The sequence below is a fragment of the Alosa alosa genome, chromosome 6 (genome assembly GCF_017589495.1).
Source record: "Alosa alosa isolate M-15738 ecotype Scorff River chromosome 6, AALO_Geno_1.1, whole genome shotgun sequence".
Taxonomy (NCBI): domain Eukaryota; kingdom Metazoa; phylum Chordata; class Actinopteri; order Clupeiformes; family Clupeidae; genus Alosa; species Alosa alosa.
Genome location: NC_063194.1, coordinates 17570907 through 17595716, shown reverse-complemented (window position 1 = coordinate 17595716; position 24810 = coordinate 17570907). Strand labels below are relative to the sequence as shown.

Below are 24810 nucleotides of genomic sequence, written 5' to 3'. Positions count from 1 at the left end.
ACACACACACACACACACACACACACACACACACACACACACACACACACCCACACACAACTGAGACAGGCACTGAACTCCACAGATCTAGAGCGGTGACCATCTGAGTTAGAGAATGTGAAATGAGAAGTCTATTAAAGCAATGCTATCAAAGGCCTTGCCATGGCATATATTAATGCTAGGGTAGGTATTCATCCGCTAAATAAAACAAGGCAACTACATAAACATATAATTATGTTAAAATATATTTATTTGTCTCTGTGTTGTTTGCATGTGTAGTGTGTGTGTGTGTGTGTGTGTGTTTGTGTGTGTGTGTGTGTTTTGCATGTGTGCGTGTGTGTTTGTGTCCATTTGTGTCCGTGTGTCCGTGTGTCCGTGTGTGTGTGTGTGTGTGTGTGTGTGTGCACTCACAGGAATGTTGTGGTCTTTTCGTCCTTTGTGCGACGAGGCGACATGGGCCAGGTACTGGATGACCTTTTTGGTGTTCTCTGTCTTACCTGCTCCAGACTCGCCCCTTCATTAAGACACACACACACACACACACACACACACACACACACACACACACAGACATTGAAAAATGGGGAGAACAACAGAGAAGAAATAACATGCAACTCTCCCCTCCAAAAAAGAAACACAACAAACAGACAAGCCCCAATCTGATAAAAATGGCACATTTCCTGCGGCGGCCGACTGCTGTGTTTGTGTAGCACAGGTCTGTAGTAAAGAGCAAAAGACAGGCTCCCTCACTAACTCATAAAGACACAAATAAGTGCATGACCACATAACCACCCATCACAGCGGGTGGTTTGCTGTTTCCTCACCACGCACACACACAAACACACACACACACACACACACATTTATCATTTCATTGTCATGGGGAAGTATGGGACATCATGCCTACAACACTAGCCACATAAACAAACACTGAAATACTAATGAAATCCTCAACTGGTCTCACGGCTGGAAAAGAAGAGAGATTAAGTGATATCAGAGAGCTGAGCACAGAACATGGCCACACTCTGCTCACTGGGCTGGGTCTACTCGAGTCTGGGCTGGGCTGGTCTGGTGGTTAGGCTGGGCACGGCTCCAGGTTCGGGGCAGATCTGGAGCAGCAGCAGCAGCAGAAGCAGGCCTTTTTTTGGGCCCTGGGCTAATGACAGCCCCAGTGGGGACCAGCTCTGCAACTCCGCCAGCCCAGTCGTTTCCTCTGGGTCTCCCCCTATCCAGCGCATACCGGTGGCTTTACTGCAGCCTGCCATTAGGAGTGCCACAGAGAGAGAGAGATGCCTTCGCCACTGGGAGAGCTCACAGCAGCTCACAGCAAGCTCCACCACTGCTCCAGGCCCAGGCAGATTCACAAAGACATCCTTTGTCTCTCATGTCCCCATGAAGCAGGAAAGGTTTTGTTTGTTTTGTTGTGCATTCAAGTCAGCTTATTTAAATTAGTCAACAATTTAGTTGAACTGGTCAAAGGCATGGGCAAGAGTGAAGCACTTCCTATGAGGCTTTGTGCGATGGGAGATGCAACTGACACTCAAGGCTCCGCTGTCCTCCAAGGATTGATCCTACTGAGGGCGCTTTGCTCCTACAACAGAGCCTGAGTTGGACCCGTATCCTTTTGAAACCAGCTGTCTCTCTGATTGGTGGAAAAATGGCAGTTCAATCTCTCTGATTGATGTGAAAGCTTTTTTTTTAGTTGTAGGCCCAGTCAAGTCTGATGAGTTTGAATTTGGTGGAAAAACAGTTTTTCTGATGTTAACCAATTTAAAATGTGACATAAATGTTAAAAATATAAAAACACAGTATGCTCACAGTATGCTGGCTGTCCCTGGTCTGTGTAAGCTGGTGAAAAGATAAGTTATATTCTAGAATGCCAAAGTAGGGCATGCTCTCCTCTGAGTCTCTCTGTCTGAGTACAGTGATAACCAGGTGCCAGTCGCTCTCATGTTGGTGACAACGCTATTTAGCCAAGATAGGACAGTCTTGATCATAAGTATGGTTTGAGACCACACCACCAACAGAGGAAAAGGGAGGGCAATCAAGCTCAAGAGGCTGGGCCTGCATTCCTAGGTGGCATTGCAGCCCTGCCTAGCCATCTACCTGAGAGAGAAAACATTGAATGAACAAATGAACCCTTGCTCATTGTTCGGTGATGGATAAAGTCTTTGCAGAGAACACGATAGCTTTTTGTTTGCGGTCCCTTTACAATCTCCACTGACAGCGACGTCAGTGTCTGAAATTTGTTTGCTCTGAGCATCATGTGGTCTGATGATTGGAATGTTGATGAACATCGTACTGGGCTGGCATGTGCGTCAGCGCTTCTCCCGGCCTTCAGGTGGGAGATTCCGCAGGGCAGAGGTCAGCTATGTGTCTGTATTAAGCCCCCCACAGACCAGAGTGCTGCCAGGAGGTTTAAGCATGCCGCTTGTAAACAACTTCACTACTTATCTCAGCGGCCTTCACAGTTAGAATCTGAGCATGGAAAGCAGATGCAGCCAGGCGACTACCAACAGACCTGGCAGCTCCCAGGCATAAGCTGCGGTTACATCCTCACACCTTAATCTCACAAGCCGCAGTGGGATGTTTTTCTATGTTTTTCCTCTTCTAGGATGGCCCGACGCTACACAACCCAGCTCCAAGCCAGGAACCACAGACAGGTTTATTATCCAGCTCATAAAGCTGCTTATATGTCACAGGCTCCAGTATTGGCAATAAGCGCTAGTAATAGCAGGGCTGGCCAGCATCTTCGCATCCCCAGCGCCTCTCACCACAGGCGGTCTGTGTAGGAGGCCTGTTGGGGGAGCATAGTGTGGGAGTCTCTGGGATAGCTGTTAACTGCTTAAGGGAGGCAGATATTCTCATCCAGGCACACAAATCTCACAGAAAATGCCATGTGTTGTTGAAGAGAGGACAGGAGTAAGACCAGACAATGCACAGGGTGTGACTTGTAATGTAGAGGGCTCCAGATCACTCATTCAGTTCATCCCCAAACATTCTAATATTAGTTCTATGTCCAAAAAGTATTTTAGATCAGTGGCAGATCGATTGGCAATTTACAAGTCACTGAGGGGCAAACTCAATTAAGTATGGATGTTATTCGACGAACAAAGGGCAAAAGGCAGTATTAATTCTGTGGTGCGAAGAAGACCACACAATGATTGTAGTCCCTGTAGCACTAAAACAGATGGATTGGAGTGACAATGAGCTGTTGGTACTCACGTGCACAGGATGGATTGGTCCTCTCGATCTGTGAAGGAAACAGAGAAAAGAAGCAGTTAGGACTTTGACCAATTTCCTTGCAAGAAATGGATGTAGGCCTAGATTAAAGATAAAGTCATTATGTGCATTATTTCATGGAAATCTTCATTTAGGAAGCTGCGTGCTTGAAGACGATGGATTAAAATTATTAAAATCAAGTGCTGGATGAATAACCCCACCAGTCTAAAGTGGACACAATTCTGGTTAAGTTTAGCGAGTCTATCATTTTTATCAAACAGGCTACCTCCTTAACACTATTCTCTGAATGAGTGATCTCTACCCTCGCTGTGCTATAAGAACAAAAAGCCCCCTCCAATATTCACAAACACAGAAGTGAACACTATGAGGCCATTCCTTGCACCTCTTTGGAGCAAATGTCTAAAAGCCACGCCTATACTGTATGACTGTTGATAGCATATTTTTACTACCATATTTCTCTTAAGACTCAGTCAAGACGATGGAATATCAGGATCCAGGCTTTTATTCTTTTCAATGAGGGGCCAGTGCCCCTCAAGGGAGAGATGCATGTTTGTGTCACCCCATCATGGGTTTCACCAGTATTCTCTGACTATACAAAAACAAGTCTACCATATTTAAGTTACACACAAAGAGAAGGAGTGACCTCTAGTATGAATATGCAATGTAAAGGTGTGGTGGAAGGGAATGTGGCCTTTTGGTGCCATCAAGTCTGGTCAGCTTCTATTGTCTTTTAATTAAAACTACCCCCTTTCCTGGGAAGTTTCTTCAGAGGCCTGGACACATGCTGTTTCTACAAACATTAACGTTTCACACCTGGTGATAAGCAAAAGGCCTCTAGACAGGCTTTCATTGAATTCTAATCATTCAAGGATAAACAATGGATACACTGCATACAGACCAAAGACACACACACAGGGTACACATGGGTACAAAAATCACAAATGACCATAAGAAGTATGCAGTATGTACATTTACAGAAATGATTCTGATTCACTGTTCAAGTTGAATTACCCCATTGCACTTAAACTCTGGTGCCTGTGCATAGCCTACATTTTTAAATGTTTTACTATTTGTAACTGGGATTTTAGTGCTTTTAAGTTTGCTGAAGTTATTAATGACACAAACAGGGTTAGAAGTACTATAACAGCCACTTGTACTATGTCTGTTTGAATCCCGCTATGAAGTGGCTGCATGGTTGAAATAATATGCCTCTGCCTACGGAGGGACGAACCCTTCCACAGCATCGGGGTCAATTAAAGAAAATCAGTCCGCACAAAGTCGCTCCAAAGCCTGTAATCCCATCACTGGAAAGTTTAGTAAACAGAAAGACCAGGGCTTAGAGTTCAAACTGAAGCCTGTTGGATATCTCACCAGCACACAGCTAGTGTAAAAGCTAGCCTTTAGTGTGTAAGGTCCTCCTCAGCAGCTTGGAACAGATCAGATCAGATCCTGTCCATCCACACACACCACTCACTAAACTACATCTCTGAGATAATTAACTTTTTCGTTATGACCCTCATTGAAACAGATAAATAAATGGAGAGGAGTGGAAGGCTGCCCCCCTCCCAGCACACAGACACACACACAGACACACACACACACACACACACACACACACACACACACACACAGACAAACACACTCTGTAGTTTAATCCAGTGCACGCAGTAGAGGAATCAGGTTAAAAGAGTATTAAGCTTACATGTACTTTCAGAGCTGTTTGTCTGTGTGTCTGTCAAGGGATGCATAGAAAATTATTGATTTAAAAAATCAAGGACACTAGTGCTTGTGAATGAACTTAAAGCAGGGTCATTTGAGAGAACCATTAAGCACACACACACACACACACACACACACACACACACACACACACACCTAACACACACACACACACACACACACACACACACACACACACACACACACACACACACACACACACACACACACACACACACACACACACACACACACACACACACACACACACACACAAACACACACACACACACACACACACACACACACACACACACACACACACACACACACACACACACACAACACACACACACACACACACACACACACACACACACACACAGATCTCTCTCTCTCTCCGGCCCTTGGCCTCTCTTTCCGTCTCTCTTCCTCTCACTCTATGCCAGTGACACCTGATCCAATCAATGAGAAGGATATGCAGTCCTGCCACAGGGGCCGCGGGACAGGACAGATGGAGGAGTCGGAGTCTTCACTGCTTCTGTACTCTGCCACAGATCCACTGTTCTGCACATCTACAAGACTACTGATGGTGACTGGCAACAACCACTCAACTACTGCACTGTCCACTACTGGCAAATTATAGTAGCTGTTAGTTGTTAATAATAAGTATATACTTTAACAATTATAATCAGTTGTAGTGATCGTAACAGTTCGCTATCAGTGCAAGCAGGAGTCATACTTTCACGTCTCCAGGGAATAAGTCAAACAGAAAGACAGCTGGTCCCTTAGACATAGACCACCACCTCTGATTGGTCTGGAAATCCCCAGCTCTGTGCTACCTCTGAGCCAAGGTCAACAGCCAACTATACCAAATGATCTTATCCTGTAGGTACTATATGAGGTCAAGTATACAGGGGGAATTCTAGCTGTATATTCCTCCGGGCAGGCGAGAGGATGACAGGGCCGAGCAGATGACAGATATGTGAAGAGGTGGCACAGTCTCTGCACAGAGCGCCCACAAGCAAGGAATCTCACAAGAGGGACAAAAGTTGGCCCTGGCAGTGTGCCGTTTCAACACCACAAAGCTGTCTTTATAAGGAGCAGGACCGAGCCTGGAGACCCTCTGGAACCTGCACTGTGACGTTTCAACACCACAAAGCTGTCTTTATATGGAGCATGTCCAAGCCTGAGACCCCCTAGAACCTGGGTAGAATGAGACATCGGCCACAGCCAAGAAACATAAGTCGCTGATAGCAGAAAGGTGGCCAAAGAAAACAACCTGAGCCCAGGGTGGGTGTCAGTTTGGTTTTATGTAGGGGACCATATTACCAGTCAGGGGTATATATTTGGAGACTGGAGACACAGACAAGTCGACGTCATCTCTGATACAGCTTCAGTTGAGGTGGGGGTGAGGGGTTGACCGAAGTTGACGTGTGGAAATAGGTCATCCCAGCTGCTTAGTGGAGTCAAGCAAGGCACCAGGTTTTAATTGGGCATGAATGGGCATGTTTATGGTAGAAACATAAATGGACTCGAGTTAGGATTAAAACGTGCAAGTATTCTTCAGACAACAAGAAAAATCCAAAAATCCCTTCCCCTTGTAAGCAACCCTCATTTCCATTTAGGGGTAGGAGGAACATGCTCATGCTCAACAAAATAAAGCACGACATGAGGAAGATAGTAAAAAAATTATCTAAAGCATTCTTAGACTGAGGAATCCTCATCTGTTTTATGTCTGTTCAAGCCTCCTCGCAAGCTCTCCAGCTCTGGCGGAGGAGGCTGCAAACAATCCCAGCGGTGTGTAGGGGAGTCGGTTACATGTGTGGTTTGAGTGTCCACTGCGGCAGTTGCGCAGGAACAGGGACGAGAGCAGGGGGTCAGGTTGGGGTTCAGGACCCTGGTTATAGAAGAGAGGAATTTGTTGTGTCACATTAAAATATGGCCGCCCACTAGATCTTGGTGACAGGGGGTCGGAGTGCAGTAATCAGGCCCCATCTCCAGCAGAGCACGCGCCGCCCGCTGAACCGGCAGCCCTTCAGACGCCCGTAAATCTACCCAGGAGTTAGTGTTGCCAGGAGCGAGACCCTGGAGAAGGAGAGAGAGAGATAGGTGGGGGAAACAGATCCATTCTGCCCCCGCCAGGACGAATCCTCCTGTTCAGGAATAGCCCTTTCTCCATTTACACGTGGGTGTTCAGTGGGAACGTGTTGTGGCAAGTTGCAAGCCATTTGTTTGTGTTTGCAGACATGGGAAAATACATTATCCCTTTGAAATGCTGGAGAATGGCCAATCAGCTATGTTACAGGAAACTCCATCAAGCAACGTTCCAGCTCTTTCACAAAAGAGAGGAAGAGAGTTAAGACCATCTGCAATCCAGCCGCTGAACTCCAGCCCTCTTCCACAGTGTGACTTTTTCATCTCATCCATTGCCTCTTTCTGTCTATGTCAAAGTGTGTGTGTGAAAGAGAGAGGGGGGGTTAATGGTTTGTATGCTGCATTAGCATGACCCCCCTCTGAGAGGTCATCTAATAGTTCTGCCCACCTGTCTCAGGCTTTCTGTCTTGATGTTATTACAGCAATGCATCTCGATCGATCATTCACACATCACACACACAAACACACACACACACACACACACAACACACACACACACACACACACAACCACGGACATTAGTAGACGGCATAAAAGGACAAGGGGCACTCTTGGCTGCCAAGGACTGATTGCATTATTGATCAGCAATGACTGCAGCAGTCATCAGAATAAGCAATCTGTATGTTACCTCGGAGTGACTTAGCAGAAAAACCTGTGAATGGCAAAGTGTGCTGAGGCAACCGTATGAATGAGCGATGAGGAGGTGTGCCATTTCATAGTGGGCAGAGGAATGCAGTGGACCCAGCCATAGACTTGTCATGAAGGAAGCACTGTTTCCTAAGCAAGGAGCTGTAGTACATTTGAAGTATAAAGCATTTTCCCAAAACATGCAGAGCAGTGATCATTTTTTAAATGACTAGTGAGAGTGTTCTCACACAGAGAGATCTACAGACACTCCAACACACACTGTCTCCCCAAACACACATTTGCTTTCAGTCTCATTTAGACACACACAAACACACACAGTCCGACTGCATCCAATTCCTCTTATTTGATGACAGCGGTGGGAAAAGCAGCTGAGTAAATGGGGCTGCTCTGGCTCGCCTTCTCTTGACAATGAGCCCAGCAGGACTGCAGAGAGGCTCACAGGTCAAAGCCAGACGAGCCAAGCGCACACCATAAGTCCACTCTACTCCTCTCATAAACATTCCCTCTGCCTCAGACTATGTGACCGGCCTTGACTCTACTCTCAGAGGACGGAGATGGAGTGGACCAGCAGGTCTGTTCATCCTTCAATTTGGACGGTGGACCGTATTGAGTCTGCAAAGGTCAGCAGTAGTGCAGTACAGCGTCGGACTGACTGACAGCTTCAGTCAGAAGTCTGGAATAAGAACAATGCGACACTGTGGAGAGGAGAGGAGAGGAGGGGGGGCCCAGCTGACTGACCTGTTTTGGTCAGTGGGAGCGTGCGCCATTGGGAGCCACCGATGACAGCGGAATGACTGGGAGCTGACCAGCAACGTTTCAAAATGGTTGTGTGTGGGGGTCAGAGCGGCAATCAGTCACGGTGACTGACACCTCATTAGTCAGCAGCCTGACAGGTTGAGCTCGCTTTGAGGGAGTGAACTCATACGCTCAGAATTATGGGATACACCGGCTATAATATTCCGTTCCACGCCCACCTCTCCTTAGCCATGCTCCTTACTCTGTCCCACCGCATCATCGATCACATCTCTCAGTCCTCCTCTCTACTCTATGGAATTCCTCAATAGAATTGAATCTGAAAAAAAAAAGAATCTCAGTCACGTGTTCCATTCATCTCACTGCTCTTGCCCTTGGCGTGGTAAATAAAATGGGTTTAGCCCCTCTGTCCTCCCTGGCTAGGGAGACCATAATCAAACATTTCTTTAGGAGAGCTTTGGACCTCAGAAACCCAACGGGCCATCAAAGGAGCTGCAGCAGAGGCAGGGCTACTGAGCACGCTCAGTCCGGCTTAGCACGGTCCCTTGTGAAATGCATATCAAAGGCGCTCATTTTCCATGGGCCAGTGAATCCTTCACGGCCCCCGTGTGAGGAGCTGGGCTCAGACTGGAGTTGTCAATATGTCGCACCCAGACAAACAAGGCTGTGTGGGGTGGGGTGGGGTGGGGTCCTAATAGCAGAATGGTTGGAGTGATTACAAACATAAGAGAAATTACAAAAATTGGAAAAGGAAAATGTTAACTTGGATCCGACACAGTACTTGGTATGCAAATAAAGAGTAAATGAGTCTTGTTTTTTTTTTTTTTTTTTTTTTTTTTTTTTTCGATGAATGCATCCTCAAAGGGACCTTAAGAGACTAAATGTAGATGTCTTCATGTCTGGGCAACACTTAAATCAGTGAGCCAAGAATGGCAGTGCCTCTCCCGGTGGAGGCGAGGGCTGGTGAGGGAAGGGTGTTGAAGGAGCTGGGAGAGGCCATCCACCCCACATCCCTCACAATGAGCTCAGTGTGACAACAAGACCACTGGCTCTACGCCAGGCTCTGCTATTGACTTCTAATGCCTGGAATTACCAGGAAGCAATGAAGTGTGAACAATCACTCCTGACTCTAAAAATCGCCCACAGATGCTGCCCAGTGTCAAAGGGGACAAAGACAGCGCTGAAGTCGGCGGAGAAAAGAAGAGAGACTCAAAGACGACTTGCACAGCGTCTGAAAAGCGAGAGACCACGGAACCCACTAGAGAGAAAACTAGAAGCTAGACCTCACAGGGCCTGGGCTGAGGCCACAGCCACCACGGAACCTCTATGTACTCTTCATTGCTCCATGCAGATTATGATTATCTAAACTGGTATTGCATGGTATTGCATTATCAAATTAGAAACTAAGAAGACATTGTAGACATTATACGCCTGGAATACAATTAACAATTCATTAAATTCCATTAAAATTCAATTCATTAAATTCACAACACTACATAGTAGCCTAATGACTACCTCAAAAACAGTCCTGGTTGTTCTAATGACAGGCTGATCCGGACAGAGTCAGAACACTGAGTTCTTTGGCAGAGGGACCCTATAAAATCATCAGTGTCTGAGTCACGTGATGCACTATGGCACAGCATAATAAATCAAGGATGGCCAACATCTTGTGTCTGTCCGAGTGAATCTGTCTGGGTTTTGAGGGCATATAAAGAGTAGCATTATTCCTTTTTTCTCTTACTCTTGCGCCAACTAAATCAAACTGTGTCACAAGACTCTATGCTGGTACAATTAATTCAGGCTTACTATTACAAATGCCACCTTCTCCCTGTTGGACTAATCTGATGTCTAATCCCATGTCTGTTATGGTCTCCATGACCATAGCCCATCATGGGATGCAGGACAATTTTCCAACTTGTGTGCCACGGATTGACAGATACAGGCCAAAGAATGCGTGTTCATCTGTTCTCTACTCCCTCTGCCTCAGCCCTCCTCACTGGCCAATTGATATTTTAAGAATATTATGTAATTGATTGTGAATGCTGTCAAAATAAAATAAGACCTGCAAAAACCTTCATGATCAGCTTGCTGTTGAGAATCTGTTCCATTTATGAGTTTCCATCATTCCCCCACTCTCTCTTCACTCTCTCTCTCCTCTCCTCCTCTTCTTTAAACAAGCATGTGCTCTCCATCTTTCTCTCTCAGACAGCCACAAGGCAAGACATAGCCACACACATTCCCTTCCTCTCCAACTGTGGCAATGAGACAAAGTATTATTCATACTGTTCAAAAAAGTAGAAAATAACTTAATCAAAAGCCCTTTCCTGCCCACAAGCCCCAAATTCAGCCACAGTCTGATTTTTCCACCTCTGATTGCCTCAGCTTTGCTTCAGTGGGACTATTTGGAACATGGAACGTGATGCTATTAAATATGAAAAGGGGTTTTAGGGGGAGAAACCATTTCAAATGAGCTTTGCTCATTTGCAAATCAACTTCCAGTTGTTATCTATCTAGAACCATAACATTTTCACATGATTTCAAGAGTTTAAAGTGGTTATTTTTGTCCAACATTATGATTGTCATATTGAGATAAAGAGTGCTGAGCAATGTCTGCAACCCTAGCTCAGCACAGCCTAACTGTGGTACAGAGAGAGAGACTCAACAAAGACAGGTCATTTATACATCCTCATCATTTATATGTTAATTCAATTCAGGTGCTATGCTCACATCTTAATTGCATGCATATAAATCCACACACACACACACACACACACACACACACACACACACAGTTGAGGCTATGTGTGGCAGGAGGCGTACGGGCACTCAAGCGCTGCTGGAGATCTGCGCTGCGCTAATCATTTATCCGCCCAGACGGTTTAATCTGCTCATTCCCGGCATTCCAGACCCCGTCGTTGCCAGCCCAAAAACTTGCACCCATCCGCCAAGCCCCCTCCTCATCCCTCTCTCCACTCCTCCTCCCCATCCCTCCACTTCTTCTGCTCCTCATCTTCTCCACCCTCTACCCAAATAATTCAACATATCTGTTGCTGTCTTTTTCTTCTATACCCCATACACATACATACACAGGAAGAAATTGTGGTGCCAACCCCTATAAATTATATGGGTTGGAATTATCACATCGCATAGCTGAGTAGCTACTAGATCCTCCGCCATACAAGCACATAAGTTAACAAAACTGGAATATTACAGGGTTTGTGTTGTAGCCTTTTAACTCACATTTCAAATGCACATTTAACTCCATAACAGAGTAAAATGTATCAATGCGTCAAATACATGAAACAAGGTCATCAGAGACAATACAAATACCGATGCTCAGTGTCATGGTAACCATTGTCCTAAGTTGAGTAATGGGAACAAAGCTATCCCCCACCCCCTAACAAACACAGCCTACTCTGCAAGGTCAAATGAACAGACTTTGAAATAAAGTTCAACAGTGAAGACTTGTGGTTGGTGTGGTTAACAGGAAGGGCCCTAGTGGGGTCCTGACAGACAACTCTACAACGCTCTCCCTCGGCACGCCTGTTTCTGCCACTGCTGATGGGCAAAGTTAATCGCACTGTCCTCCAGAGCCACTTGTCGCCGACGGAAACAACAGCCTATGGCCCCTCCCCCCTCCCCCGTCTGGAGTCTGTCAGGTCCTTTCTCCCCGACAGTGGGAAGACTGTTTTTGTGTGTGTGTGTGTGTGTGTGTGTGTGTGTGTGTGTGTGTGTGTGTGTGTGTGTGTGTGAGTGTGAGAGAGAGATTACGTTCATGGCCGACAGCAGGTCCTGCACAGTGTCAATGTCACCTTTAACAACATCCTTTGGCTGCCGTGGAGGGCATAAACGCTCCCAGCCTTACCGTCTGTGTATGAAGACATTCATCCTGCATCGATTAAGCTGTCAACCAGTAGAGCTGCATTGTCACAATTCAGTGAGGCTACTTGTATGAGCAGCTTTATGGATGTGTCCTCTACAAAAACATCCTCCAGTAGGACAAAAAAATTCTAGACAATCAATGTATTCCAGCATAGACTGTATATATATATATATAGAACGTATTCCAGGAACATGGCTTAGTGACAAACCATGAAGTTAACTCAGAGTACCGGTAAGTGGTAACAGAAGCAGAGGATCTTTGATAGACCAGTCCGATGGCTTTGTTTTGCTAAGAGAATGAGCCCATAGGGCTATTCTGGTTCATCACAAAACCACATTCCTGGAATACCCCCAAGAAGCACAGCACAGAAAGACAAAGCTGGTGCTGGTTGGCATGGAGACCTGTTGCCAGTGCAACCAAGGGAATCTGAGTCGTCATCGTTCCTGTTGTCTCCGCCCCCCCGTCTCTTCCCACCGATACAGGGGTGTGGGGTGTGGTACATTCCACTGATGTCACAGAGGGGAGTGGGGGGCAACCCTGGAATCCTGGCCACGGCAACTGGCCTGGAGCGAGCTTATGGATGAGGACTGGGGTAGGGGCTCAGACACAATGACCCACAGACAGCAAGGGCCTGGGTGCCACAGCAGTTAGGTGTCGTGTTTCTGGGTGTGTTAATGGCAGGCGGACTAGTGGGGCAGGGCAAGAACATGGAAGCAATGGTAGTATAACCCTCTCTTTCTCTCTCACACACACACACACACACACACACACACACACACACACACACACAGATTTATGAATCCCAAGAGCTCGATTAACTCTCTCCTGTCTTGGCCTTGAGTACATGGGAGTGGTTTTCACACCAAGAGTTTCAAGATTGGGGCCATGTGCTTTCCATCAAAGAGCCACAGAAACATGGTCTCACACACACACACACACACTTCACTCAATTACAAAAAAATACCGATTCCTGGTTCCACATCCTATACACTTACCAATTACAACTAACTGATTGTTTGCTTGTAGCCTGAGGCGATGGAAACAGGCCTCCCATTCTCCAGCCTAAACACACTAAGAGTGTCTGAGAGCCAGGCCACTAGAGAGCCTGTCAAAGCCCATAAAGCAGCCAGCACCAGGTCAACCTGGGCGGATTGTGCATGGGAGAGGGAGAGTGTGTGTTCCTGTGTGAGATAACTGCAACTGTAAAATGTAACAGTAAGATAACTGTGACAAGATATAACCATTTTTACAGGTAACACCATACTGTATGTTTCTGATAATGTGTTCAACTGTTATATATATCACAAATTGCCAATTATACTGTACAGTAGAAATTATGACGTTATTTGTGTAATATGTTCCTCATAGCTTTGCAACACCATTATGTATTACTTCGACTTACGATCTCTTATTCTAAGGGAATATATTGTACTCATAAGAAAGTGTGTGCGTGTCTGTGTCTGTCTGTGTGTGTGTGTGTGTGTGTGTGTGTGTGTGTGTGTGTGTGTGTGTGTGTGTGTGTGTGTGTGTGTGTGTGTGTGTGTGTGTTATAGCAAGAGGTGAATGCATCCTGTGTTATTCATATGGGCTGTGCTGTCTGAGACTTGGCTACCATGGGAACAGGAGGCAGTGAGGCTGGGACTCGTTCCAGACGCCTCATGGACCAGTTTGGCTCAGGCGAGATGCTGCAGGTGTGCTGGAGTGACTCTGATGCAAAGCAGGAGCAGGAACACACTCTCTCACACTCACAACAAAACGTACATGCACCAAACCACACCTCTAACAAGTACACATGCTCACAACATTAGCCGTTCAAACTACAAATATATTCTCGCACACACTCCCTCACATTGTGCACTAAGCAACAAAACAAAAATATGTACCCAATGTTTAGCTAGCTCATAAATTCACTCAAAGACTCATTGATTATGCTAACTCACACACACACACAAACACACAATGTTTGCGAGACACAATGTTCTCTCTGGTCCACTGAGCACAGAGGAGCTCTGCCAGGCACCAGAACACCAGAACACCAGCATCAGCCGTAACAGCAGGAGAAGATCACAGGGTGGCCTGAATTCCCTCTTCTCTGTTATGAGAGCCATCCATCTCTGCTGGTGCCCCTCCCAGGGACTGGCGCTCCCAAATCATTAGGGCGAACTCTGAGCCCCTCACAGACACGCACACACCCGTCTCCCCCTACAGACACACACACACACACACACACACACACACATTCTCCCCCAACACACACACACACACACACACACACACACACACACACAACACACACACACACACACACACATGAAAGAGAGAGAGAGAGAAAGAGAGAATGAGGGAGTCTGAGGGTGAGAGGCTGTATTGAATGACAATGAGAGAATAAATAAACAAGTGTGTGAAACAGTGAATGCTCAAATGAAAAAACTGTTTGAGTGATGGAATGAATTCAAGTGAGCGATGAATGAATTCACTCAGTCTATGAATGAATGAATGAATGAATGAATGAATTCACAACAGCTAATCTTGTGCCATTCCTGGCATTACTTACTGCAGAGCATGCTGAGCCCAGCCTCCAAACAGATTATGCTTCAGAGGAGCCCTGCATGTTTACACACACATCTGCCAAGAGACCATATGACCACACGGCCTCCCATGCTCCCCTCCACAAGGCCTACAGAGTACTCATCAGCTCAGGTAACCTTGCCCACAATCCCACTGAGGATGGGTGCGGCTGTGGAGGTCAAAGGTCACTAAAATGTGTGTGTGTGTGTGTGTGTGTGTGTGTGTGTGTGTGTGTGTGTGTGAGTGAGTGAGTGAGTGAGTGAGTGAGTGAGAGAGAGAGAGAGAGAGAGAGAGAGAGAGAGAGAGAGAGAGAGAGAGTGTGTGTGTGTGTAAGACTCCCTTCCACACAGGCTGTTTGTAAGCACAACTGCAGAAGCACACATGGCAGTGTTTAGTGGAGCACTTAAGCCTGCTCCAGTCAGTGCTTTTGTCCGGGGGAAGTTAAAATTAGCCCCTCACCACCACCCTGCTGGGCACTGCCCCCTCTACAGCCAATGAGGACAGGAGAGGGAGAAGGAGAATGAAAAAGGGAAAGAGAGCGGTAAGGTAAATAGACAAAGAGAGAGAGAGAGAGGGAGTGAATGAGAAAGAGTGAAAGTGAGAGAGGGAGAGTGTGAGAGATATGACGGAAAGTATTTGGCGATCTAATCGATGGCAGATGGGTGGATTTGGCGCACAGTGGCTCTTTGTGAGGAGCGGGCAGAGGCTCCTGCCTCCACTCGCCAACACTATTCTCCCTGACCTCACAAGCATTAGCACAATGTCAGGGAACGAGGTGAGTGTATGAATATCTATGTGTGTGTGTGTGTGTGTTTTATACAAGGAGACATCCTCCAAAGTAACTCACATGGGTGCTTGGCTGCCATGCGAACAGGAGGCAGTAAGGCTGAGCATTAGGACAGGCTCCAGAGCCGTCATGGATCAGACAGACACAGGGGTTTCGAAGACTGAGGGTACATGTGTGTTTTGAGAGTTTCATGTATACACCCTTACATACATCTCAAGGTCATCGAAGGGTCAGACATGTCATGACTAATGACAGGATTGCAAAGGATGCAGAATGTAAACGTGTGCATGCATAACCTCTATGTTGTGCCACTTCAAGTTAGGCCCATGCCAGAGACTGCAGAAAGACAACCCACCAGATTCATGCATGAAGCTCACACTCCATACATTACAGATGGTTGCAACACTGACAGCAAGGTGAAACACAACCTGAGGCTGGTCCCCTAACATCCTGTTCCCCAACAAAGCCAAAGGTCAGACGGTCTCGGAGAGCGGCATCATCTTGCAGTGAGACGTAACAAAGTGAAAGACCGTATTAAAGTATCCAAGGTCTTAGGCAGCAGTAGTATTCACATATTAGTTCTGGAAACGTTAATGCTGTTACTAAAATGTCAACACTGCTGAGAGATATTGTTTCCACAAGCACATTTAGTAACTGACTAATTTGGCCTACCCGTTGCTTCATTTGAAGCAATACTAAAGCCGTATTTTTAACTGTGTGAGTAGACTACAAGAATAGAGTACTGACATCCTTTTAAGCCACGTCTGTGATCTCTATCAAGATGTGGCTGAAAGAAAACCCCAGCAAAATCCATTGGCCACATCCTCTGGAGTGTAAGGAAACCTTGAGATTCCATCCAGAAGGCTGACTGGCAGTTCCGGAAAAAAGGGGGTGAGAATGTCCGTCCCCACTCGCCGTGGGACTCAGACACAGAGAGAACATAGGAGTGGACAGCGTCTGGTAGGAGCTGCGTGCGTGCCAAAGCAAACACAGACAGCGGGGACTTCAGCTACTTCCCAAAGACTCTTAAATAAAAAAGTCTGAGGGATGAAGGAGAAAACATGGCCTTCAGGGTATTCAGAAAGAGCCTTTGTTCTCCTCACTGTTTCTGTCATCCCTTCTTCAGATGAGAGGCTGAGACAGAGGCATGCGAGGGGAAGCAGGGAGGAGGTAGGCAGGGCGGTGGGATGAGTGAGTAGGAGCAGCAGATAGATCTATGAAAGCCTGCCTGGCAGAAATATGCATATGGACTGGGTGAACTGCACACAGATGCATGCCGCAAGGAGAGGTGGGTGGGTGAGTATGTAAGTGTCTGTGTGTGTGACTGTGTGTGTGTGTGTGTGTGTGTGTGTGTGTGTGTGTGTGTGTGTGTGTGTGTGTGTGTGTGTGTGTGTGTGTGTGCACGCACAAGGGTTGAGAGAGTTCTTCCATATGTCTAACAAATATCCATTACATTAAAACAGGGGAGACACAGATATCTTTCTGTAGGAGGATCAGGGTGGTTCCTCATAAACTGATATTCACAGGCCAAATTTCCCTCTTCAGACAAAGACACAAAGACACACAGACAGACACACACACACACACACACACACACACACACACACACACACACACACGCACACACACACAGGCTGCCGCAAACACCTGTCCTGTCACTCACAGGACTCACAGCAACCCAACAGAAGCTGCCCCTTGTCCAAACACTGGGCCCCTCTTCTCAAGGACTACCCCACACACGCACTCTTGAACAACACACACACAGACGCAGACACACAGACACATATACATGAAGCACACACAGCCACATAACTACAAACCACTACAAACACACACATACATTTGCACCCCACCACACACACACACACACACACACACACACACACACACACACACACACACAAATACTTGGATCATTTTGGTCATGGCACTCACAAAGCCCCCTTTGTTTAGCACAATGCGGGTCGCTCCGTCTGCCTCTCCAGGACCGAGTGTGGGAGAGGGGGGCTGCACTGGTGCTTACCAGCAGGGGGCAATACTGGGCACATAGCTCAACTCAGACCCCAAACCTGTATAGTCTGGAAAAAAAACATGGGCCTGCTTTTGAATGTGTGGGGTTTTGTGCATGTATGTCATCTGTTAATTAAGGTGCACTACATTTAATGCATGCTTACCACTTCCTTATTCAACTGAGAGCCCTTCAAACCAGGGTTGAGGAACCCTGCTTCAAGCCCTTTCCAATTTACCTGTAAGCTCCCTCCAGTCTAAACCATACCAAATAACAGTAGAGGTAAGAATGAAGGCCACTAATTACAATTTGGGACTCAGTTCAACACTTCATCAAATAGACCTGATTATCTGGATTGCACCCATGAGTGCTCCGATTCTCTCCACCTCCAGGACCACTGTCAAAACCAACGGCCCACTCCTCATGTGTTTATAACCACCAATCTCAACTAAGCACAAACATCTCAAGTTTTCCACTACACCAACAATAACATCTTAATCCCACAACACCCGAGGCCAAGGGTACACCACTAATCACACAGACCTGCCTCTTGGTCTCGGCCAGATCAGGGTGAGGGGTGGGGTACTGTCGTTGTTTGACTGGACGATCACATGAGCTTCAGGCCAGCACGGGATGAAAAGAAAAGGGGAAAAAAAGACAGAAGAGATGGCACACAGCCAAACGTCTGGCCTCAGTGGCAGGGACAGAGAGAGGGGGAGAGATAGGAAGTCCCCTTGCATTGGTGGGCACTGGAGTGAACTTTGCCGTGGCAACGGTCGCCAGGTGCTGGCATGGCCGAGTCAGAGCCTTGGCATTCCAGAGCCTTGTCCGTCTGTGTTCCTCGAACAAGGCGGCCAGAAAGAGTCCAAGAGATGGACCGGGGGCTTCACACAGCCTCCTCGTGGGCCTCTCTCCTCGTCCCTCACACCGACAGGGCTTGGCCTCCTCGGCCCCAGAAGCTCTTCGGGGACATGAAAGGAGATTTCTCCCCCCTCTCTCAAGTGTTTCCAAGATCGACATATCAGTCGCAGGGGACTTGGATGCTCCGAAAGAGAACCGAACCTGGCCAGGCAGTCACAGCCAATGAGCACCAAAGGACTCCACTAATTATCACACCAACCATGCTTCCAAAACCCAGACTTAACTCAGCCCCTTCAAGACCCCCACCCCACTGCTTTCCAACAGATATTTCAAACAATCTTCACACAAATGAAGGCACAGTCAGCCAATCAGTGCTGGGCTAACTGGAGAGGGAGCCAATGGCTGAGGGGGACCAATATATCCCTGTGGTTTGGCGGAGGAGTAGTAGTAGTGACGCTGTGGCGCTGATGGTGACGGAGCTCTGAACTCCGCGCGCTGCAAGTAGCCGGCGTAAGATGGCAGCACTAAGCAGATGTCCCTTCAGTGAGTTAGCACATGCACACACACACACTCGGCGACACGGTCACAGTCACCCTTGCCAACTGCCACCACAGGGGGTGATGATGACTAAGCCGCTGCTCATTGGGGCAGGTCTGTGAGGATGGGCGCAGTGACTGAGATCATGCTCCCGTCCCAGAACAGTGAGCTGGCCCTGAACGCCAGACTGAGCCAGGCGGAGGGGCAGACACCGCAACCCCCCCCCCCCCACCATGCCATCACAGAGCGGGCCACAAATAGAGTATGTTTTTGATAATGACTATTGAAATCTTTTTCCACTTCAAAAAGTCTCTTTTAAACAATTTGCTCTGTGCACTGTGATGAATGTAACAGCTGCTACAAATGAGAAAAACAGGGTTAACTTTCAGACTTTTCCTAATTGGTTGTCCAGTCTGTTCTCTGCCGTTACTACGAGGTGACACATCCTTTCTTGACCATTCGCGGTGAGCCCAGAGTTTAGTGTGGCTACCTCATTATGCCTCAGCAAAGCAGCTGTGCCTTTCCTAGCGATCAAAAGCTTGGTGGCCTCCTTCTTCATGACATCAGCGCTCCCCCAGCTTTTATGGCTCCATGCTCTCCACTGCCTGCAAGAGCAGGACAGCCAGGGAAGGGTGGGAGCCCCAAGGCAGCACCCGCCTACTTAAGAGAGAGGGCCAGCGGCTAGTAGAAGGCCTATATTTATCTGTGACTGTATGGAAACTCTGACCACACAGAGGCTCCCTGATACACAGGCAACGTCAGGACCTTTATCTGCATATAGGTGTGGTTGGGAAGAAGTGACCATCCTCCCCGACGACAGCTATCTGGCAGCCTGACACACAGAAGGCTGAGGTACACTCTCTGGGGTTCCAAGTCAGGCATATGAGTGGAATCAAAAGGAACAACGGTTCTTCACCTGTTCTCCTAGTCCACATCCCTGCTGCTGGGTTACACATTACGGATCAAAGTGGCCTTGAGGGTCACGTCACGTGTGGGTTATCCGCATGCTTAAAGGTGCCATGTGTAAGAATTGAGGTAAAAATATCCAAAAAATGAGCTACACGCATCAAAAGAATGAGAAGAAATAAGGGTGATGATGTCATTAAAAAAATGGCAAGGTATAGTGCTGCAGAGATATCAACCAGAATTAGCATGCTAAATTACTAGCCACAGCCCGACAGGTGTCATAATACCAGCTTCGGCCATGGGAGGCGGTATCACGGGCAACATAACCGCCAGCCAAACTGCAATACCGTTTCTCGGTTGTTACTCTAGGGTAGACCAACTCACTTTCTGGAGGTATACTGCCTCCATCTTTTATGGAATGTGGAGTATGAATTGATTTTTGGCGGATATTACACATGGCACCTTTAAAGCGATGGTTCGGAGTAATTTCACCCTAAGGTCCTTTGCACCATGACCCCGAGCCAAACACCCTCCCAGAACCTGTTTTCCCTTGGTCGAACCCTGGTCGAGTAACGCTGTCAGAAACAAATGAGTTTCTGCAGGCGTAATGGAACCAACTTTTATCTCGTAAATTACCCCACTAATAATCGCTTTAAGTGTCCCTCCAGAGCTGAGTGCAATGTGAGGAGGGCACCGTCTCCAACGGCACAATGCAGCTGCTGGCCCACGCCAATCAGAGGGCACAGGAAACTGCAGATCAGAGGCCTGCAACACACCCCTCTGTGGAAACAGCTGTGCCTGTTCGTGTGTGTGTGTGTGTGTGTGTGTGTGTGTGCAAGGCCTCTGTGTGTCGAAGATGGCCTATGTTTTACTATGTGTGTGTGTGTGTGTGTGTGTGTGTGTGTGTGTGTGTGTGTGTGTGTGTGTGTGTTTTGTAGAATGCAGCACACAAGGGAGTGTGCTGTGTCTTTGCACACAAGTGGGAGTGAGAGTGTGTAAGCTTGTGTGTGCCAGTACTGGTCTAAAGGAGACTAGTGTTGCACGATGCAGCGATACTACAAAAGTATCGCAATACCCTGAAATTAAAAATACCTCATTTTATTAGTATTGATACTTTTAATGACAGTGTCATTTTGCAGTAAGATGCGTGTGCACAAATGAATAAATATTTTTAGCTACTAGTAATTATGCAGATCATAAAATACAAAATTGTTTTGATAAAACAAAAACTTCATTAATTCCAAAATGTATTAAATCAAAGTATATGACATAAACCATAATTTTCTGTGTTTGTGTGTGTGTGTGTGTGTGTGTGTGTGTGTTTGTGTGTGTGTGTGTGTTTGTGTGTGTGTGTGTGGATGGATGGCCACTGGTGTGAATTCACACTATATTCAATATTACTGATGACGTCAAGTGGTGGGGGCCTCAAAATCAAATCAAATTTTAAAAAAGGATCAAAATGGAGATTCTTGACTTGGTATCGGTATCGAAACAATAATTTTGGTATCATGACAACACTAAAGGAGACAAAGCCAAGTAGGAAGCCACAGCCTTGGATCCCCTGTAGGCCAGCTTTAGTGAGCACTACAATCATTTCCTGTGTATTAGCCACATTGTGTATAAACTGCACAACAGTGTTTAAAAATACAAAAAAATTAATTAATTGTGTATTGACCGCACATGTTTATTAATCACAGTGCCCAAAAGCCCAATAAATCTGAAACAGATCGTGCTTTTAATCGAATGAAGAATTAAGAAAAGAAATGCATTCCCATGTATAGACCGCCCCTGTGCATTAACCCCACAGCTGAAGAAATTTTGCAAAATCAATGTAAAAACCTCAGTTAATAGGCGGGAAATTACGGGTAAGCCAGCTTTAATAACAGAATCACTCCTTCTCTCATCTGGCTTTATTGTAACTAAAGGGGGAAAGATGCCGTAACAAATGACTGCTGCAGTGTGGAGAAGGCATGGCAGTGGTCCATTAAAGAGGCACATTCAAAATGGAGGAGCCTGCACCTCGTAAACAGGACTCAGTGTGACTCAGTGAAACAAGGAGACCAGAACAGGCTGACAAAAAGGGGCAGAAACCTCACAAGCCTCACAGAAAGCTCACAAAAGTGTTTCTGTTTTTCAATTATAGGGATGTGACCAAAAGGAGAAAAAAATAGCACCTCTTCAAATTGTTTCAAAACTGCTTCACTACAGTCCCAAAAATCACAAACTTTACATCTACAGCCTGGCAGAGGAGGAAGGGGGGAGGTGGGGGGATAAGGAGATACGACAGAGGTACACAGATGTGTGGGCACTGAATGGTCATAGTCCAACTCTGACCACCTGGCCACTCAGTGGGGGGCCTGAGAGCGGTGCACGAGGGGGGAGATGGATCAGAGGTCAGTGGCGTGATCCTTGGACACACACGACAGACCAAATCCCTCCATCACTGACCTCCAGCCTTAAAGACACATGCTGCAGCAGGCACTGTTGGCACTATTGGCTCAGGACCAGCAGATCTTATGTAAAATGTGCCTCTGTATTGTTATCGACATCAGACTTCAGGGTCTGTCTGTTTGATTGTGTGTCGCTGAGAAACAGTAAACATCTGACTTTGTGTTAGAGGACCTAAATTGTAATACTGTCATTTTGTAAAGTGGTTATTATTCAAACAACTAGTAGCCTACTAAAAAAACTGGCTGGCTGAACAATTGCTAGTAAATAGCATTTGTGATCAAACAATTACTGTTATTTACTAGCCTACTTGATACCTGATATAGGCCTACATTGTTATAACCCTAATATCAGACGACTTGAGTGTGTGTGAATTGGCAAAAAGGGAATCTAGCACATCATTGGAAGCCTAGAGAAAGTCCCTAAAGATTGAGCACTTAAGGCGTCGACAGAAAAAAGGTCTTCTGAAGATGCCAGTATAAATGTGTCTTAATCAGGGGAGGAGAATCTCTGTGTCCGCTAGAGGGTTGCTGAGTCGTGACAAGCAGCACCTCTGACCCTGTGTGACCTATGACCCACTATACACACACTAATCTGCCGGATTATGAAGCAATCGTTTACACGCCAAAATTCACCACGGGCAACCACTTGCCAGGGCACCGCGACAACAATCACCAAAGTAACACAAAACTCACCAAAGCAACACAAAACACACCAACACAAGACATAAGAGGCTGACAGAGAGTCTTCCTGGCCAGCCAAGTTCACGTGGTCTCATTCATTAACCAAGCAACCAGCAACCACAGGCACTGGTCTTAGATCTGCATATGATATTTTTAACTGTACTGTTGATGTATTCTACAGGTGAAAGAAAACATATCAAATTGCTCCTGGCACAGTGGACAAAGTCATGTGGATATGGAGGAGGCCTTTGTTCCTTATTAATTTCTCTCAGCTGGACTCTGGACAGTCTTAACATCAAGGACATCCAAAATGTATGGGTTTTCATATAAACAGCAACTAGAATAAAGAGTCAGACTCTTTACTGGTGACCCAAGCATTCAAACCATTGGTTGTTTTTTATCAGAATAATCTTAATCTGATAAATCTGATTCTGAATCTGATATTTAACACAGAGCTACTTAATGCACACACCCCTGTAAAGACCGGCAAACCCTGAGCAGTGGTGACAAAGCAGGTGAGCTGTGGGTGGATGGGTGGGCTTACCTTGAAGCATACAGCGGTAGGCCGCCTCAGAGATGGCGTAGATGTGGGGGGGCATCTCGTGCCGCTTCTTGCCCCGGTACATTTCAATGATGTTCTCAGAGTAGATGGGCAGGTTCTTGTAAGGGTTGATGACCACACAGAAGAGCCCGGAGTATGTCTGCAGGGGAAATGGAAGACATGATCATGTTATCGTATAGCACTGTATACTTCCATTTTTCTCTCTTAAAGGCACTAACTACAAAACTAAAAACAAATGCCTTTCCTGTCTGGCATAATTATTAAATAATGAGGAGATACATTTTTTTTAGTCATTTTATGGTTACTCTAAGTGTGTGTGTGTGTGGGGGGGGGGGGGGGGGCTGACATGTATGCTGAGACTTAAAAAGGGTGAACGTGAGAGGAGATGTTTTGAGGGCACACATCAAATGGACAGCAAGAGGACCATGAGTAGAAATTTGCTAAAATTGAGCAGTCACATGAACATGAACACACACACACACACACACACACTAAACTAGGCTAGAGACAGGAGGACTGGCTCCTGTGGTGGAGTTTGGGGGCTGGCCTCAGCTGGGTAGGCAGCTTGAGAGGTGTGTTTGTTGTTTTTAGCGGCTCCAGGGACCCCATCCCAGCACAGTGGGGAGCAGAGCCAGATGTGCTCCACCAGGGGCCCGTGGGCAGGTCAAGAGGTCAGATCAGATGCACGTCTGTCAGCAACTACTGACGCCACAAAAGTGTGTATGATCTCTATATGTGGATGTGTGTATAGAGAGAGAGAGAGAGGGAGAGAGAGAGAGTGAAAGTGTGTGTGTGTGTGTGTGTGTGGTGTGTGTGTGTGTGTGTGTGAGTGTGTGTGTGTGTGTGTGTGTGCGCGCGTGTGTGCGTGTATGCCAGGGGTGTCAGAGGGGTGTGAGCCAGAAGGAAAGAGGGCAAAAGATTGAGGCCCAATCACCTCTAATTACAGTAATAACATAATCCCACACAGATTCCCAAATCTCAATGACACAATACACACAGTGCCCCACTGGTCCCCATGTGTTGTGCATAATAGAGCTCAAACAGCAC

General features: G+C 46.7%; 1 protein-coding gene across 1 annotated transcript in view; it reads right to left on the bottom strand.

Annotated features, from left to right (window-relative positions):
* Positions 1–24810, bottom strand: part of LOC125296291 (myosin-10-like) — a 66273-nt gene that overhangs the window by 33067 nt on the left and 8396 nt on the right. Inside the window, 3 exon segments of the mRNA XM_048246116.1 lie at positions 412–514; positions 3226–3253; positions 23746–23902. Coding sequence (XP_048102073.1) covers positions 412–514; positions 3226–3253; positions 23746–23902 — 288 coding nt within the window.